This window comes from Citrus sinensis, chromosome 6 (genome assembly GCF_022201045.2).
Source record: "Citrus sinensis cultivar Valencia sweet orange chromosome 6, DVS_A1.0, whole genome shotgun sequence".
Taxonomy (NCBI): Eukaryota; Viridiplantae; Streptophyta; class Magnoliopsida; order Sapindales; family Rutaceae; genus Citrus; species Citrus sinensis.
In genome coordinates, this window is record NC_068561.1 from 2,237,582 (window position 1) to 2,256,455 (window position 18,874).

Genomic DNA, 18,874 nt, shown 5'->3' on the forward strand with positions numbered 1-18,874 from the left:
TTTATGGATAATTGTTAATAATTTGTACCATTAATAATTCATTTTTTTAGTCAAAAAATGTATTGTTAATAACAAAATAAAAAAATTGTATATTGAAAATTTATGTTAATTTTTAGGGTAAATTTATCATTTTTACCTCATTTTGTGTTTCAAGGGCAAAATAGTCAATTTGCCACAATTCTGTTAACTTTCTAATGGAAATTAACGGATTGGTGGACTGCAGAAGTGTTTTGTCAACTTAGGGTATATGAGTGATACACTTGAAAAGTGTTTACACACGTTTGATACGGGTGTCATTTAAGGGTATATGACTTATAATTTCCCTTGATGTTTTCAATAATAAGGGGTGATTTGAAGATTGTCACTTCATGAAGGGGGTAACCTAAAATGAACCCTAAAAACAATAGCCTCAAGTCCTTAACTATGTGGAAGACTTTTAATTTTTAGTCAGAAGATAATTAATACCCATAAAATAATCGGCACATAAGAGAAATGTAAACTTAAGGTTTTTTTTTTGAAAAAAAAAATTAAAACATAACTCACCAAATAATAGAAGACTTAAAGACAAAAGCCTTATTTTGTATAGAAGACTTTAATTTTTAATCACAAGACAATTAACTCAACAGCAGAAAAGTTGATGTGCTCATAATTTATCTATTATTTTAATGCTTTCATAATTAATTTTATGTTAAATTATATTTTATTATATTAATTTTTATCTTAATTTTTATATTTATTCATTGTAGGAATATTGGGAATATTCATGAGAAAAGAAGCTTAAAGAGGAAACAAATTGGAGTATAATGGAAATAATGTGGAAGTAAGAGGGAAAAAAATAAAAAGCCAAATCAAGGATGATTGAATTTAATCATCATACATGCAACACATGGGGGAAGCATTGAATATTTGGTTGACAAATATGGCAGCAAGTTGGGAAGCATTAAAGAATTAATTTGCAAATTGGCAAATTAAACTTTACAAGTCACGTGGATGGGCTTAAAAGGTGGCTAGAATTGTTTTGTTTTGAAATCCTTTTCATTTAAGGATTTGTGGGCTGGATTTGCAATCCTTTTCCTTTAAGGATTTGGAAGAAACCACAACATTATAAAAGAGAAAAGCAGCCGCACAAAAATAAGAGCAGCCAAGAGAAAATAAAGAGAAGAGCAGCAGCCGCAAGTTTTGAGCAAAACCGAGAGCAGCAGGAATAATTTGGAGCAGGAGGAGGACTCATTAATTCTTAAGTTTTTCTTTTCCTCTTCTCTATTATCTTGCTTGAATGTTTCTAATTAAATTAATGAATTCTCTTTATATTCCCATGAACTAATTTATTTTACTAGGGCTACGATGTAGCCTAACTATGAAAATTTAATTCCATAAATCTATGTTATTTTGAATTAATTCTTCCATGATTGAGTGTTCATTATTGTGCTTAATGCTTTTAAATATCTGGCCAATATTTGAATGATTTGAGGATACATAATGAGACCGAGAGGAGATTTATGTATTTTTGCTCTGTGTAATGGATGACATGAATTGAACGAAAGATAGAGATGTGCCAACGTGATTCGTGCAGTTTTATCTAAGAATTTCCATAGAACTTAATGAATCTTTGCATATTTAAATTCACATAAAGATATAGTGGGTTGATATGTGGAGATATTTTTGATATTACTCGAGAGAGGATATTGAATAAATTAGGGAAATTTACTATCAACATGGGTAATAAACTTTAATAGCATAGATGAAGGATTAAATTAGATTGGTTATGGTGAAATCGGATGTCCTAGTGTTTTAATCTCTTGGTGATTTCTATTACTGCTTGCATCCTTATTTGATTTTTAGTTATTTTAATTTTTAATTTAAATTCGTTTATTTGATTGTTCAAATAAATTAGGGTTAGGATAATTTCGGTAACTAATAGGATATACAATCTCTGAGGGACGATACTCTACTCTTCATTATATTACTTGTGCCGACTAGTACACTTGCTAATTTACGCAACAAAAGTCAATTACATAAAGCGCATCATGGAATCCGAAACATAATTTTCTTCTTTTATAAATAAAGGCAGTTGACACTACAGTTAAATTACAGGTTAAAAAAAAAACTCAATCTAGTTTAGTTTAGAAATTGAAATCTAGTATCAACTGGAATCACTGGATCAGTCAGTCTACTTCAAAAATTGATCTGTTATTAATATCTAACACAAGGTATATGGGTAATCATGGGCCAATATTTTGCATTATCCATTCTGCACCTTTTCTCTATCAACGGGCACTCATCGATAATTAGTCGCAAAAGTGATTTAGGCAGGCCCTGTTTTGAAAAGTATTTGAGCTTCGGACAATTATCGAGATCTAGAAATTTCAATGAAGTGAGGTTTTCACCAATTGAAGACAGGCGTTCCAGACTTGGCATATCTGAAATCTTCAGTTCGGTTAGAGAGGCGGGAAACCGTGGAGATGACACCAGGTCTGGAAATCCTCCGCTGATTTTTAATTTCCTGAGAGAGTTGAATCTGTTCAATCCCCACTGGAATAATGGCTTTGATATCTTCAGATCTTCAAACTCAAGCGATTGGAGGTTGGTGGGAAACCCATCCTCTGGGAAAGATACCAAGCTAGGGCATCGACCTATTTCTAAATGTAGAAGAGAGGTGAGATTGTGCATGCTGTTGGGTAACGCCTTCAGATTCTCACAACTCCAGATCATGAGCTCAGTCAGTTTCGTAGAAGGCAATCCTTCTTCGGGAAATGACTCAAGATTTGGCCATCCATCTACCCTAATCTTTTCAAGATGGTGGAGATTATGCAAACCGACGGGTAATGATTTAAGATTTTCAAGCCATGAAATAGTGATTTCTTCAAGGGATGTGTTGTCCAACCTTTCTGCTAACGACTCCAGCTTTGAACAGTCTCTGATCTTGAGGTACTTAAGAGCCTCAGGTAGATTTCCATTCCGTGACAAGAAAGCAAGATTCGAGCAAGAATTGACCTCAAGGTGCTCCAGCGTGGCAGGTAACTCGCTTTCTGAAGAAAAGGATGTGAGGCAGGTGCACCCACTGCTGCTACCGCGGATGTCCTGTTCCCCTGTCAAAGTCCTTAAATTATCACATCTAAAGATAATCAGCCGCTTCAAGCTCGGAGGTAGCTGGATTCTGGCAATATATCTCAAAGAATCACAGTTATGAATGTTCAGACTTTCGAGAGATGTACTGCTATTTTGCATCCATGCCTCAGGGAAGGATTCCAAAGCATCGCATCTTGCTATTGTAATTGTTCTCAACTGGGAAGGCAAAGCAACCTCTGGAAATGAAACAAGTGACTTACAACCCCGAATCTCCAAACTCTGAAGAGATGAATTGGAGTTGTGCATCAGTGCCTCAGGTAAGGATTCCAAAGCATCGCATTCTCCAATTTCAATTGATCTCAACTGGGAAGGCAAAGCAGCCTGAGGAAAGGAAACAAGGGAAGCGCAGCCATATATCCGCATGTCTGTAAGGGAACTAAGGGTGAGCAATGCTTGTGGCAGCTTTGTAAGGCCTTTACAGTCACTCAATTCCAAAAATTGAAGCCTGCACGGCAACTCCGGCTGTTGCTGGTCATGTTCTTCCTCTGTTACCAAGGAAAGAAGTTGGGAACATCCTGAAATCTGCAGCTGATTAAGGGAGCTAATGTCATGCAATAACCGAGTTTCACTCTGCCATAAATATGTTTGCTCGTGAACATAACAAATCTGTAAGTTTTCCAATTTAGGTAGCCCTTGCTCAAATAGACCAGCTAAAACCACTTGATTTGCTATATCCCTTAAAAATATTGATTTCAATGAGCTGAAGTTGATTAGGCTGCTGAACACCACCCTTCTACATCCATCGATATGTAATTCACTGAGAACTGGAAGACATTGAATTGTCACTAGCAGCTGTTCACAACCTACGATGACGAGCTTCTTCAATAAAGGAAAACGTTCCGGCAATGTTCCTTGCAGCTCAGAACAACCCACAAGAGAAAGCATTTGCAGCTTAGGAAACCCTTCAACTGCTTGACCTGCCCCACGAGGAATCCACTCTTCCCATTCCTGCATATCATGAAAACGCAGAGTCTCCAGTGATGGAAAGGGTACTGAGCAACTGTCTCCATAAAACTCTGGACCCACGCTCTTTACTCCATCCATTCCACTTATCTCAAGATGCTTTAGAAATAATAGCTGCCCAACTGGCGGCAAAGATGTACACATGCCACAACTTAAAACTCTTAGGAGCACCAATTTTGAGAATGAGGGATCTCCTAACCAAACTGGAAATTTTGTACCACCGTAGCCTAGGATGGTGAGCTCCTGTAGAGCTTGATTTGGTTTTAGAATGCTAAGAACACATGTCTGAAATTCACTTTGGTTGAGGTTACAAACACGCCTTGGCCTTGCACTCCATTCAAGCAACAAAGCTTTAAGATTCACCTTGCTGTTTAACTGAGCCTCACTGGCATCGCCAACATCTTTCACATTCTCCAACATCGAAATTTGTAGTGTTCCCTGAAGATGCATCAAAGACCTTAACTCTCGAAGACTAGAACCACTATCCTTTCCAACAACAAATCTACGCAATGTCAAGAGACAAGTCAATTTACCGAATCCCTTTGGCATTTCTTTCAATGAAAGAACATTAAAATTTATTAGATGATGCAATTTTGTTAGGTTTCCCATGTCTTGACACAACTTCTTGAGCCAATAACAGTCTTCCAATAAAATTGTATACAAGTTGTACAGTGAGTTAATTGAGTCAGGCAAAAATTGAATTGAAGTTCCGGATAAGTTTAGAAAGCGTAAATGCTTCAAATTTCCAATTTCATTTGGTAGCTTGGAGATGCAATACCCACGCAATGAAAAGACCCTTAGGCGCGGGAGATTCAATAGCATCTGAAGAACACTCCAAGCCAAAAAAGTGCCCCCATATTTTAACTTCATTGGTAAAAATGTACGCAAATGTTTCACACCACAGATGGACTCCAACCTATTTTTGCCATCATATCCTCCACGAATGTACGAAAAATGACGAAGACTTTGAGAAAACTCTTGTCCGTTTTCACCTGCTAATGCATCCTCCATTCTGAAGTATAGCTCCCCTGCAGCCCATCGAGCAAGGTCATTGATGAGATCATGCATCACAAATCGGGATGCATCTTTACTTGATTGTTGAAATAATGACCTTGAATGTAACTCCCAAACGAACTCGCGGCCCAAATCTTCCATTTTCCTTCCATTGTATTCTTGATCCAAGAAACCTTCAGCCGTCCACAATAAAATTATCTCTTCTTCTTGAAATTCATAATCTTTGGGAACCAATGAGCAGTAAGCAAAGCACTGTTTCAACTGTGGAGCAAGAAAATGGTAGCTCACTCTTAGGGCTGGTAAAATATTACAACTTTCCTCTCGTAAATTCCATATGTCAGTATTGAGAACAAATTCCCAGTCTCTTGGGTCATCTCTGCCGCGTAAAAGGCCGCCAAGAGTCTTTGCGGCCAAAGGCAATCCTCTGCACTTCATCGCTATCTTCTCTCCAACTTCCTTCAAGGATTGGTGCATGTTGAAATCCCTGGCCCCCAAGGAGATTTGAGTGAGCACACACAAACAATCATCATTTGACAACTCTTTCAATTGATACGCTGGATCAACCCCCATACTTTCTGCAACGCCTAGATTGCGCGTTGTGACAACAATCTTGCTTCCGGGTGCACCAACTCCGAAGGGACGGCTCAAAATGCTCCAATTTTCGTAATTCTCGTTCCACACGTCGTCCAAAACGAGCAAAATTTTTTTTCCTGACAATTGCTTCTTCAGTTTCACTTGAAGTGAATTTAAATCGTCATCATCCTTAATCTGATCATCAGCAATGGACCTTAGGATTGATTTTGTTACCCTGGAAACATCAAAATCCTCAGAGACACAGGTCCACGCTTTGATCTGAAAATGACGTTGCACTCGATCATCATTATAGACAAGCTGAGCAAGAGTTGTCTTCCCAACGCCGCCCATTCCATTTATAGAAATAACAGGGAATCCATCGTCAGCTCTTAAATCATCCCTCAGCAACAATTCAACTATCGCCTCCTTATCTTTTTCCCTGCCATAAACTTTGGCTTCATTCACCAAAGATGTTGTGGGTAATCTTTGTCCTACATCCCTGGACTTGCCAACTGAAATTACATTTTTTGAATCCAGCAGGCCTTTCTGCGTTGAAATAATATCTTGCAACCGAGCAGTGATCCCCTTTATTTTCGATGTCATCATGGATTCAAACTGAATCGATCGAGGACTCAAGTTGGTGCAGCGAGTGTGAACGAGCTTCCGAAGCTTATTTGTGTTTGCACTCAAACTGGGTTGACCAGCAGCAGCTGGTTCTTGACGCAACAACTCCCTCCGCAGAGCTTCAGTTTCGAACTCATCCAACACGTCTTCAGCGTCATAAGCCAAGTTCTGAAGATTGTCGAGCCACATCTTAACTGACTTCTCCCTGGTCTGCCTATCCTCAGCATCAGCAAGCACTGCCTGAATCATCTCCAACATTCCCTTCCACTTGATGAAATCAGCCTTCAGCTTCTTATGCCGTTTAAACAGCTCAAGTCCCTGTGAAGCCAGCTTTTCGATCAGCAACTCAACTGACGCACTGAGCACCGCCTTTCCGATGAATGACATTTTTCTCTTTTTTTCGGTAGAAAGAAACTGAGTACGTAAATTATGAAAAATGAAGGAAAAAGAACTGCAGAAAGTGGAGAAAGTCTAGCATGTGATTTTGGTTTGTGAAGAGTAGAGCAAGCAAGAGCGGGTAATGTGAAATGGTGTATACAAAAAACAAAGCTTTACTGACCAAAACACCACCATGCACCAATAATTCAGCTAGCGACGACCAAAACATAAAGTCAAGCATGAGTAAATGGTTGGGTTATTTATCTTTTACCATTTGATTATTATATAAAATATTTTAAAATCATTTGATAAATAATCATTAATTGAATATTTAAATAGTTTTATTTATTTTATTTAATAGACAATAATATATATGGTCTGTAATAATAGTTTTATCTTCTTCAATTATCATTAAATAATAATACTTAACTATCCATGGGTGTTTGAGAAGAATAATTTTATTTTATTTGCATGAAAGGGTAATCTATCAGAAGAATAGTTCAAAAGAAAACATGCAATTTGGGTAGTGGGTAGTCATAATTACTATAAATAAATGTAAATTAAGAGAATGCAATGTGAAATAGGTTAATATCAACAAGCTTTACTTGACGCACCAGGCACCAATAATTCAGCTCCACCACCACGCGGAAATTGCACCATTTATGCCACGAAAGTGTCTTTCATCCATACTCACTAATTTGGTTTGGTTATTTATCAAAGATGTCATCTACCATTTGATTATTATATAAAATATTTTATAAATAATCAATTAAATATTTACATTATTTTATTTATTTTATGACAAGCGATTTTAAGTATAGACAAATTAAGTAGTTATTTAAGGCCTCATATTTCACGTAGAACCCTTGTAGATATTCCTCTAATAATATTCCAATCAATAAAGATTTTTGAATTACATCTTATACAACAACCTATTTTCATTAAAAAATTAATTATTTAATATTAAAATCTCTGAATTTTAATGTTCATTTTAATTTCTATTGAAAAGCTAATACAAAGAAAATTATTTCATGCATTGGCTCACTACTGAAGTGAAAGAAAAAGAATGGATATAATTTATTGAAATACAAAGTCCACTGACATATCTTATAAATAATTCATCATCTCAACAATCTAGGTGTTATAATTCTGAATATTCTATTTAAAAATTAATATTATTCTTATTTATTTACTTTTATAATAGTTAAGTAAAAAATGTATCTTCTTCATTTTTTTAGGATTTTTTTAAAATTATTTGCGATGTTCTTGATTATTGTTGAAATTTAAGGTATAATTAAATATGGATTAATTTTAATCTTTTTTTTTCTTTTTGTTAAATATTGAAGGTTGGTTTTGAATGTAAGGAGGTTTCCTACAAAAAAAATTTGCTTAAGGCCCTACAAAAAAAATTTACATGAAACCAATGTCGCAAAATATATGTAAAATATTTAAGTCAAAATAATCTTTAATATGGACATATACACTTGTATAGTTGATACATATTTGAATTTCAAATAATATGTCACCCATCATTACTTTTCATGTGTTAAATAATTGTTTATAGTTGCATGAGATGATTAAGCAATTCACAAAGCTATAGTCAAGCACGAGTAATTGTATTTCAAAGTCATTATATGTTATTCAATTGAGTTATTCAATATATAATTCTGATGCAACACCGCCACCCGTTTCGGGCACTAAAGTCAAGCATGAGTAATTGTACATTATTACATATCAGATAGAGTATTGTTTATTAAATAAAATAAATAAACTAATTTAAATATTTGATTAATGATTATTTATCAAATGATTTTAAAATATTTTATATAATAACCAGATGGTAAAAAATAAATAATTTACATTTGTTTATAGTAATTATCACAACCCAATACTAATTTATTATAAATCTAATTTTAGTATTAGTTGTCTTTTAAGTTAATTTTAATTTTTATTGATAGTGAGAAGCTCGCCAATAAGATTTATCTCCATTGGTGATTGAGTCAAAGTCATTATATGCTATTCAATTGAGTTTGAAAAAAAAAACATATATTACCCTTTTATTCAAATAAAATTAAACTATTTTTCTTAAATAGCCATGGATAGTTAAGTACTATTATTTAATGATAATTGAAGAAGATAAAACCTACATAAATTGAACGAAGTATGGTTTGTGATGAAGAGTAAAGCAAGCAAGAGAAAGCAATGTGAAATTGGTCAACAATAACAAGCTTTACTTGACCCAGCATTTATCAACAATTCAGCTCCACAACCACCGTGCATCAATAATTCCAATAATACGACAATTCTTTAAAGAAAATCGAAAATAATTCAGTATAGCGATGGCCAGGTTCCGGCCAGGCAAACACGTTTCTGCCACCGGAGAAGCATGAGTAATTTGGACTTTTTATTGATCATAGATATCATTTATCATTTGAGTATTATATAAAATATTTTATAAATAATTAATTAAATATTTACACAATTTATTTATTTTATTAGGGGAAGTTTTAAGCAAAAATGAATTGAGCAGTCATTCAAGGTCTTATGTTTTTGGTAAACCACATTTTTAGTTATTCCTCTAATAATACTCTAATTAATAAATATTTTTGAATTGTATATTGTAGGACAACCTATTTTTTCTCGAATTAAATTACTACTAAGATTTGTTTTTATACAAATAGCTATAATTGATAATATTATCTAATCATTAATTATTCATTACTAGTCTTTCGTAGGAAAAATAAAATAAATTCTTTTCCAATTTCATTAAAAAAAACTTAATTATCTAGCATTACAATCTCTGAATTTTACTATTCATTTTAATTTCTATGGAAAAGCTAATACAAAGAAAATTATTTTATGCATTGGCTCACTTTTGAAGATTAAAAAAATAGATATACAATAGTTTCTTGAAATGCAAATTCCATTGTCATATCTTATCAACAATTCATCATCTCAACAATCTAAGTGTTATCATTCTCACTATTCTATTTACAATTAGTATTGTTCTTATTTATTTAATTTATAATAGTTCTCATCAAAGTGAAAAAGATGTCTTCATGATTATTTTTTAAAGATTTTTTTTTAAAAATTGTTTAGGATGTTCCTGATTGTTGTTGAAATTTAAGATATAATTAAATATGGATGAATTTTCATCTCTTTTCTATTTCATGTAATTGTTGAAGGTTTTGAATATAAGGGGGTCTCCTACAAAAAAAATTTGCCTAAGGCCCTACAAACTCTACAGCCGACCCTGGTTTTATTTAATAGGAATTATTGTATCTCTTATGCAATATCATGTATGTAATAATGTATAATTTAAATAATTTACATCTGTTTATTATAATTATGAATGAATACGTAATACCTAATTTACTAAATATTTAATTTTTTTTATTAGTCATCTTCTTGACTGAAAATTCTGTCATAACCGTGACATAATACAGAATTTTCTTTTCGATTTTCTCTGTTGCCAAACAGCAGCTTTGCTTCCAAATTAGATTTACTTTACTTGGCATGGGTTGAAATACATTGAACAACCCAACATAAGGATTTCGTCTCATTGGCTTGTGGTTTGGATTAAATATTTGGCCAGGCAATGAACAAATTAAAATCATCAGTGGTTGGATTGATTATATGTTTACTAACTCGACATGCATGAAAGTGAAATAACAAATGGACATCAGATGTTAATACCACTGATAACCATAAGTGAAACAGCAAGTTAACAAATAATGAAGACGCAATTACCTTATGATTGTTCTGCCTTTAAAGACAGGACGCGGAATTTCCATTGGTCAATAGTCTGCAACACATTAACTAAATCAATTCTTACAAAATTGCAATATTTGAATTTATTTTGAAATTGAAATTACACATAGATGAAAGAGAAAGAATTTTGCACGTGTCCATCAAAAATGAATTGTATATTTTGTGTAATTGCAATTTTCAGGGTAATGCAATTGCTATTGACTTTTATATGTATGAAGTTATGGAAGTAACAAGAAGATATGCTAATATATAGAAACAGGGACATACCCAGGATGTCGCATTGAGGACTAAATTAAATACTAAATAATGAAAATATATATTGTAAACATTAAAAAAAAAAAAAAACACACACACGGAGTTTGTCTATGGATTCCTAATAGATTTCAGATTACAATGTATATAAATAGTGTAACAATTTAAAAAAAAAAAAAAAAAAAAACTCAAGGGAACGGTTGCAAAAGGAAAATGATGAAGAGCTATATAATTTTTATTTTTTTCACAAAGATATTATATAATTAATTTGCAGGTGGGGTTGGGGTATGCACAAAGGCAACTTAAGAGCACTTTAGGCCGCAGGCCAGCAACCAGAATCTCTCTGTGGAAATTCAGTCTCAGATTCAAAAATAATTTCATAGCTACAATGACTATTCTGCTAATATATGACACGCTTTTTGTTTGAATACCTGTGATAAATACCTGCAACACAAAGATTAAAGAAAATATAAAGATTTAAAAGCTAACATTATTAATACCTATCACATAATGTTCGCCGTCTCTTGGAGTTAAGACGGAGTTGGCCTAAAGCAATATTTCTTTTGCTATATGGGATGCACTCAGCTCACCAAGGTTAGCCATATAATGCAGAGTGGAGATTTTCATCATGAGCCATTCTAGTCGGAAGCAACATGGTAATCAACTAAGACAAATAAATGACAGCTTTGTAAATGAAAATTGTGTTAAATTAGGGCCTTCATTCTGAATTATCTGCGCTTGACTTTTAGTCTCTGCTGTCATGAATCGGCAGCTTGGCTGGTGACAAAGAAGTCAGTCTCTAGGGAAATTCAGTCTCAGATTCTGCTTCCAAGTTTCATAGCTACAAGGACTAGCCACTAATATATGACATGCTTTTGGTTTAAACATATACCTATGATAAATGGGGACATGAGGTCATTGTTAAATTCATTGCTTTAGACAGTAGAGACAACTCCACCCAGGCCATTGCCCATGTGGCAGAGACGAGTTCGGGCTTCATCTGGCCTGTGTTAAGTACAGATATTTGAACTATGTCAATAACTCCCGATCATGTATAATTGTAAGTATGTAGACCCCACAACTCTCAGTGTAATCTACTTATGTTGACCTAAGAATTAGAACAGTGCAAACTTAGATATTTGAACTATGTCCCTAGGCCTTAGAAATGCCTAGTTGGGTTCAGACTTCAGAGGGTAATTCTCAAGAGCTTAGTGTCACGAGATGAGTGTTTTGCGCAACGAACCCGTGTGGCACTTAGACAAGCTTTGCCGAATGTTGCTAAGTAAACCTTGAACTTCTCAACTAGCTAAGCCTAAAGGTTTTCAAAGAGCTAGAGAGAAGAGAGCAATGGAGCCGAATGAAGAGAATTATATTACTCACAAGAGAGATTACAAGAGAGCTTACAAGAATACTTGAGTTGCTTGCTCCAAGCTTGTTGCTCAAATGCTAAATGCTAAATGTCATGCCTTATTTATAAGGGAGGCTTTCCAAGCTCTAGAGATTCTAGAGAATTCTACCAACTATCTAGGCATTTACATGTGACCAAGTTATGCTCACAACCAATGTGCTGAGACTTGGTTCAAGATCAGGGGTACATTAAATTTCATATTTTTCGTGAACAAAAGATGGATGCCAATTTACTTGTGCAAAAAAGAAAATTTGTGTATGGTTGTGCTTCGTGTGATCAAACCAATGTTTCATTTTATGGTAGTCATAGTTTTTAAACCACATCACCACAATGCCAAACATTTTGATTCCAGAACAAAAAATTTCTACCTAACAAATCAAAATTCGATGAAAGGTTAGCTACTAAATAAAATCAAGTTAACAGAGTAAAGAGTATATTCGTTCTAATTTCAAGGCTAAAAGCCTAAAAGCCAGTCAGTAGACAATAATTTGAGATCATAAAAGCTGAGGAAATTAAAAAAAAAAAAAGTGATCAACACATTAAAGCAGAGCAAATAACAGTGGAAAATGGAATATGCAATATACTCTTGTGAAAAATGATTGAATCTGTTCAATCCACCAGATTAATCGATAGTATTTCTCATTTCATAAGTCAATAAGCATAAAACAATTTCACAGAGGCATTTCATCGGACATCTAATTCATTCCATCAAATAGCGGACCAATTCTAACATCAGTTAACCGTTATAATATAAGGAACAAGAAGATATGTTAAGATACAGAAACAAAGGTTGTTGCAGCAATGATGTTAAATTTTGATTTAACATCAGTTAAATCGAAATTTGAATGAAAGCTTAGCTACTAAATAAAATCAAGTTAACAGAGAAAAGCCTAAAAGCCAGTCAATAGACAATAATTTGAGATCACAAAAGCTGGGGAAATTAAAAAAAAAAAGCAAGTGACCAATACACATTAAAACAGAGCAAATAACTGTGGAAAATGGAATACGCAATATTATTGCATAATTTTATACATCTGCTCAATTGACTTCACATACAGCCGTAAAAGCATCTGTGCTTCAGTGTTATATACAGAATAATATTATCAAACGGAGTTTAAAAAAATGAACTAACACGTCGAAATTCCATTGAAACGTTAGCTAACAACCAAACATTCTCTAATCTCGTGTTGCAGATATTATGTTTTTTCCTTTTTTCCCCAACAAAAGTTTTAAGCTTATTTATTTATGAAATGAGAAATATTGTCGATTAATCCGGTGGATTGAACCGGAAATACCAATTCAAGAAAGCTAACATTGTTAACAGCTAGCACATAATCAATCAACATTATCATATTTTTTTAAAAAAAATCCTATCATGTGACCCTTTAATGAATCAAACAATTTCACATACTTAAACTGAATATAATCAAGGAAAAAAAATAATTTAAGACCACACCAAATAATATAAAACTTGAAAACAAAAGCCTCAAGTCCTTAACTATATGGAAGACTTTTAATTTTAAATCACAAGATAATTAATACCCATCACAAAATCGACACGTAAGAGAAACGTAAGCTTAAGACTAAAAAAAATAAAATAAAAACAATTTACAACGTAACACACCAAATGATGGAAGGCTTAAGAACAGAAGCCTTAATTTTTAATCTCAAGACAATTAATTCCACGACAGAAAAGTCAGTTACAATAATGCGCATCATGGAATCCCAAACATACTTTCATTCTTTCATTGATAAAGTCAGTTCATATCCCAATTAAATTACATGCGGAAAAAAAAACTGAAATTATGATTATCTAATTTAGTTTACAAATTGAAATCTAGTATCAACTGGAATCACTGGAAGCGTTGAAATGTGGTATATGGGAAATCATGGGCCAATATTTTCCTTCATCCTTTCTGCATCTTTTTTCTATCAACGGGCAATTATGGATGCTTAGTCGCGAAAGTGATTTAGGCAGGCCCTGCTCTGGAAAGTATTTGAGCTTCGGACAATCGATGAGATACAGAAATTCCAATGAAGTGAGGTTTTCACTAATTGAGGATAGGCACTCCAGATCTGGCATATCTGAAATCCACAGTTCGGTTAGAGAGGCAGGAAACGGAGGAGATGACAGCAGGTCTGGATATCCTCCTCCGATTGATAAATTCCTGAGAGAGGTAAATCTGTTCAATCCCCACTCGAGCAACGGCTTTGTTATCTTCAGATCTCTAACCTCAAGAGATTGGAGGTTGGTGGGAAAACCATCCTCAGGGAAAGATTCCAAGCTGGGACACCCAATTATGCCTAAACGTAGAAGAGAGGACATGCTGTTGGGTAACGCCTTCAGATTCTCACATCTCCAGATCATGAGCTCAGTCAGTTTCGCAGAAGGCAATCCTTCTTCGGGAAATGACTCAAGATTTGGACATTTGGATATCCAAATCTTTTGAAGATGGCGGAGATTATGCAAACCGGCAGGTAATGATTGAAGATTTTCAAGGTCGTAAATAAAAATTTCTTCAAGAGATGTGTTGTCCAACCTTTCTGCTAACGACTCCAGCTTTGAACAGCTACGGACATCGAGGAACTTAAGAGCCTGAGGTAGATTTCCATTCCGTGACAAAAAAGCCAGATTCGAGCAACCCACGACCCCAAGGTGCTCCAGCGTGGCAGAAAAGGTGCACCCACTGCTGCTACTGCAGACGTCCTGCTCCCCTGTCAAAGACCTTAGATTACGACACCATTGGATAACGAACAGCTTCAAGCTCGGAGGTAGCTGGATTCTAGCAATATATGTCAAAGAATCACATCTACCAATGACCAGACTTTCAAGAGATGTACTGCTATTTTGCATCCATGCCTCAGGTAAGGATTTCAAAGCATCGCATCCTTCTATTGTAACTGTTCTCAACTGGGAAGGCAGAGCAACCTCTGGAAATGAAACAAGTGAATTACAAATCCGAATCTCCAAACTCTCAAGAGATGAATTGGACTTGTGCATCCATGCCTCAGGTAAGGATTCCAAAGCATTGCAATCTTCAATTTCAACTGTTCTCAACTGGGAAGGGAGAGCAGCCTCCGGAAATGAAACAAGCGAAGCGCAGCCACATATCCTCATCTCTGTAAGGGAACTAAGAGTGAGCAATGCTTGTGGGAGCCTTGTAAGGCCTTCACACCTACTCAATTCCAAAAATCGAAGTCTGCACGGCGACTCTGGCTGTTGTTGGTCATGTCCTTCCTCTGTTACCAAGGAAAGCAGTCGGGGACATCTTGAAATATGCAACCGATTAAGGGATCTAATGTCTTGCAGCAACCGAGTTTCACTCTGCCATAAATATGTTTGCTCTCGAACTTCAACAATCACTAAATTTTCCAATTTAGGTAGCCCTTGTTCAAATAGACCTGCTAAGACCACTTCATTTGCAATATAAGCTAAATGCACTGATTTCAATGAGCTGAGGTCAATTGGGCTGCTGAACACCACCCTTTCACATCCATCGATTTGTAATTCACTGAGAGCAGGAAGCTTGGGCAGTGTTCCTTGCAGTTTATGACAATTGAAAAGAGAAAGCTTTCGCAGCTTAGGAAACACTTCATCAACTTCTTGACCAGCTCCGCAAGGTATCCACTCTTCCCATTCTCTCATATCGGAAAAGGAAAGAGTCTCCAGTGATGGAAAGGGCACTGAGCAACTGTTTCCATAAAACTCCGACCCCACGCTCTTTACTCCGTCCATTCCACTTATATCAAGATCCTTTAGAAATGGTAGTTGCCCTACCGACGGCAAAGATGTAGACGTGCACCTACATAATTCTAGACGCGCCAATTTTGAGAAAGAGGAATCTCCTAGCCAAATTGGAAATTTTGTACCACCGTAGCCTGTGATGGTGAGCTCTTGTACATCTCGATGTGGTTTTAGCACGCTAAGAACATGTGTCTCAAATTCACACTGGTCAAGGTTCTGAACGTCCCGTGCACTCCATTTGAGCAATAAAGCTTGAAGATTCTCCTTGCTGTTTAACTGAGCCTCACAGGCATCGCCAACATCTTTCACATTCTCCAACTTCGAAATTTGTAGAGTCCCCTGAAGATGCGTCAAAGACTTTAACTCACGTAGTCCAGAACCACCGTCTTTTCCCACAACAAATGTACCCAACGTCAAGAGGCAAGTCAATTTACTGAATCCCTTTGGCATTTCTTCCAATGAATCGACATTTGAACTTTTTAGATGACGCAACTTCTTCAGATTTCCCATGTCATTACACAACTTCTTCAGATTTCCCATGTCATTACACAACTTCTTGAGCTGATAACAGTCTTCCAACAAAGTTGTATTCAAGTTGTACAGCGAGTTAATTGACTCGGGCAAAATTTGAATGCTCGTTCTGGATAAGTTTAGAAAGCGTAAATGCTTCAAATTTTCAATTTCATTTGGTAGCTCAATGATGTTAGAATACCCGTGCAAAGAAAAGACCCTTAAGCGTGGGAGATTCATCAGCATCTGAAGAACCCTCCAAGCTAAATAATTGATTCTGTAATTTGACAAATTTACTGGCAAAAAGGTTCGCAAATGCTCCACATCACAGACAGACTGTAATCTCTTTTCGCCATCACTTTCTCCACAAATATAAGAAAAATGACGAAGACTTTGACAAAACTTTTGTCCGTTTTCTCCCTCTAAGCTATCGTCCATTCTGAAGCACATCTCCCCTGCAGCCCACCAAGCAAGGTCATTGATTAGGTCGTGCATCACAAATCGGGACGCATCTTTACTTGACTGTTGAAATAATGACCTTGAATGTAACTCCCGAACGAACTCGCGGCCCAAACCTTCCATTTTCCTTCCATTGTATTCTTGATCCAAGAAACCTTCAGCCGTCCACAATAAAATTATCTCCTCTTCTTGAAATTCATAATCTTTTGGAAACAATGAGCAGTATGTGAAGCACCGTTTCAACTGTGGAGGAAGAAAATGGTAGCTCACTCTTAGGGCTGGTATAATACTGCAATTTTCCTCTTGCAAGTTCCATATGTTTGTATTGAGCACAAACTCCCAGTCAGTCAAGTCATCTTTGCCGCGTAAAAGGCCGCCAAGAGTTTTCGCAGCCAGAGGCAATCCTTTGCACTTCTTCGCTATCTTCTCTCCAACATCCTTCAAGGATTGATTCATGCTGAAATCCCTAGCCCCTAAGGAGTGTTGGATGAGCACACGCAAACAATCATTGTCCGACAACTCTTTCAATCCATATTTTGGATAAGCCCTCGTCAGTTTTGCAACGTCTAGATTGCGAGTTGTGACAACAATCTTACTTCCTGGTGCGCCAGCTCCAAAGGGACAGCTCAGGGTGCTCCAATAATTGTAATTCTCGTTCCACACGTCGTCCAAAACGAGCAAAAATTTCTTTCCCGACAATTGCTTCTTCAGTTTCTTTTGAAGCAAATTTAAATCATCTCTGTCCGTGCACTGATAACTAGCAATGGAATTTAGGATAGATTTTGAAACCCTAAAAACATCAAAATCCTCAGAGACACAAGTCCACGCTTTGATCTGAAAATGACGTTGCACTCGATCATCGTTATAGACAAGCTGAGCAAGAGTCGTCTTCCCGACGCCGCCCATTCCATTTATAGAAATAACGGAGAATCCATCATCAGCTCTTAAATCATCATTCAACAACAATTCAATAATCTCCTCCATCTCTTTTTCCCTGCCATAAACTTTGGCTTCAGTCACCAAAGAAGTTGTGGGTAATCTTTGTCCTACATCTCTAGACTTGCCAACTGAAATTACAATTTTTGAATCCAGCAGGTCTTTCTGCGTTGAAATAATATCTTGCAACCGATCAGTGATCCCCTTTATTTTCGATGCCATCATGGATTCAAACTGAATAGATCGAGGACTAAAGTTGGTGCAGCAAGTGGGAATGAGCTTCCGAAGCTTACTTGTGTTTGCACTCGAACTGGGTTGATCAGCAACAGCTGGTTCTTGAAGCAGCAACTCCCTCCGCAGAGCTTCAGTTTCGAACTCATCCAACACGTCTTCAGCGTCATAAGCCAAGTTCTGAAGATTGCCGAGCCACATCTTAACTGACTTCTCCCTGGTCTGCCTATCCTCAGCATCAGCAAGCACTACCTGAATCATCTCCAACATTCCCTTCCACTTGATGAAATCAGCCTTCAACTTCTTATGCCGTGTAAACAGCTCAAGTCCCTGTGAAGCCAGCTTTTTTATCAGCAACTCAACTAACGCACTGAGCACAGCCTCTCCGATGAATGGCATTTTTTTTTTCTTTTTTGGTTAAAAGGAAACAGAGTAAATTATGAAAAATGAAGAACAAAAAAATTGTGCAGAAATTGAACAAAGTCTAGTTTGTGGTTGTGGGTTGTGAATGAAGAGCAAGAGCAAGCAAGAGAATGCAATGTGCTGAATTTTTTTTAATTTTCTAGTTTAATTAAAGTGTAAAAAATGAAATTTATTCAAATTTTGGCAAAAACCCAACCCTGATGCTTTCTTTTATACTACTACATTCGAATCCTTTAAATTTATTAATTTATTTTAATTCAAATAATAACGCAAAAATAATAATTATGTTCGGGGCATTTAGTGTGTTCTGAACAACTGGAACATTACTTGTATTTTCATCGATAGAGACTCGATATATTTTTTTACTTGATTAAAAAATTAATACAGAATTTGTTACCATTTTCTTGTTCCAATTAAATAATCAGTAGGGATTGATAATACCCAATGAGACATTCCGA

The 18,874-nt window shown here is 35.7% G+C and overlaps 1 protein-coding gene across 4 annotated transcripts; it reads right to left on the reverse strand.

The window, feature by feature from the left end:
• Positions 1-2,160: 2,160 nt before the first annotated feature.
• Positions 2,161-18,604, reverse strand: LOC112498578 (putative disease resistance RPP13-like protein 1). Of its 4 annotated transcripts, none has more exons than XM_025099750.2 (2): positions 18,246-18,604; positions 2,161-6,543 (listed from the first exon to the last, which is right to left on the reverse strand). In XM_025099750.2, the coding sequence occupies exons 1-2, from the start codon at positions 18,390-18,392 to the stop codon at positions 2,194-2,196; spliced, it is 4,497 nt and encodes a 1,498-aa protein (XP_024955518.2). In that variant the 5' UTR covers positions 18,393-18,604; the 3' UTR covers positions 2,161-2,193. The 4 variants fall into 4 exon arrangements, with proteins under 4 accessions (XP_024955518.2, XP_052299784.1, XP_052299783.1 ...); XM_052443824.1 differs by having other exon boundaries at positions 2,161-5,240; positions 16,943-18,604; XM_052443823.1 differs by having other exon boundaries at positions 2,161-5,203; positions 16,906-18,604.
• Between the last annotated feature and the right edge of the window lie 270 nt (positions 18,605-18,874).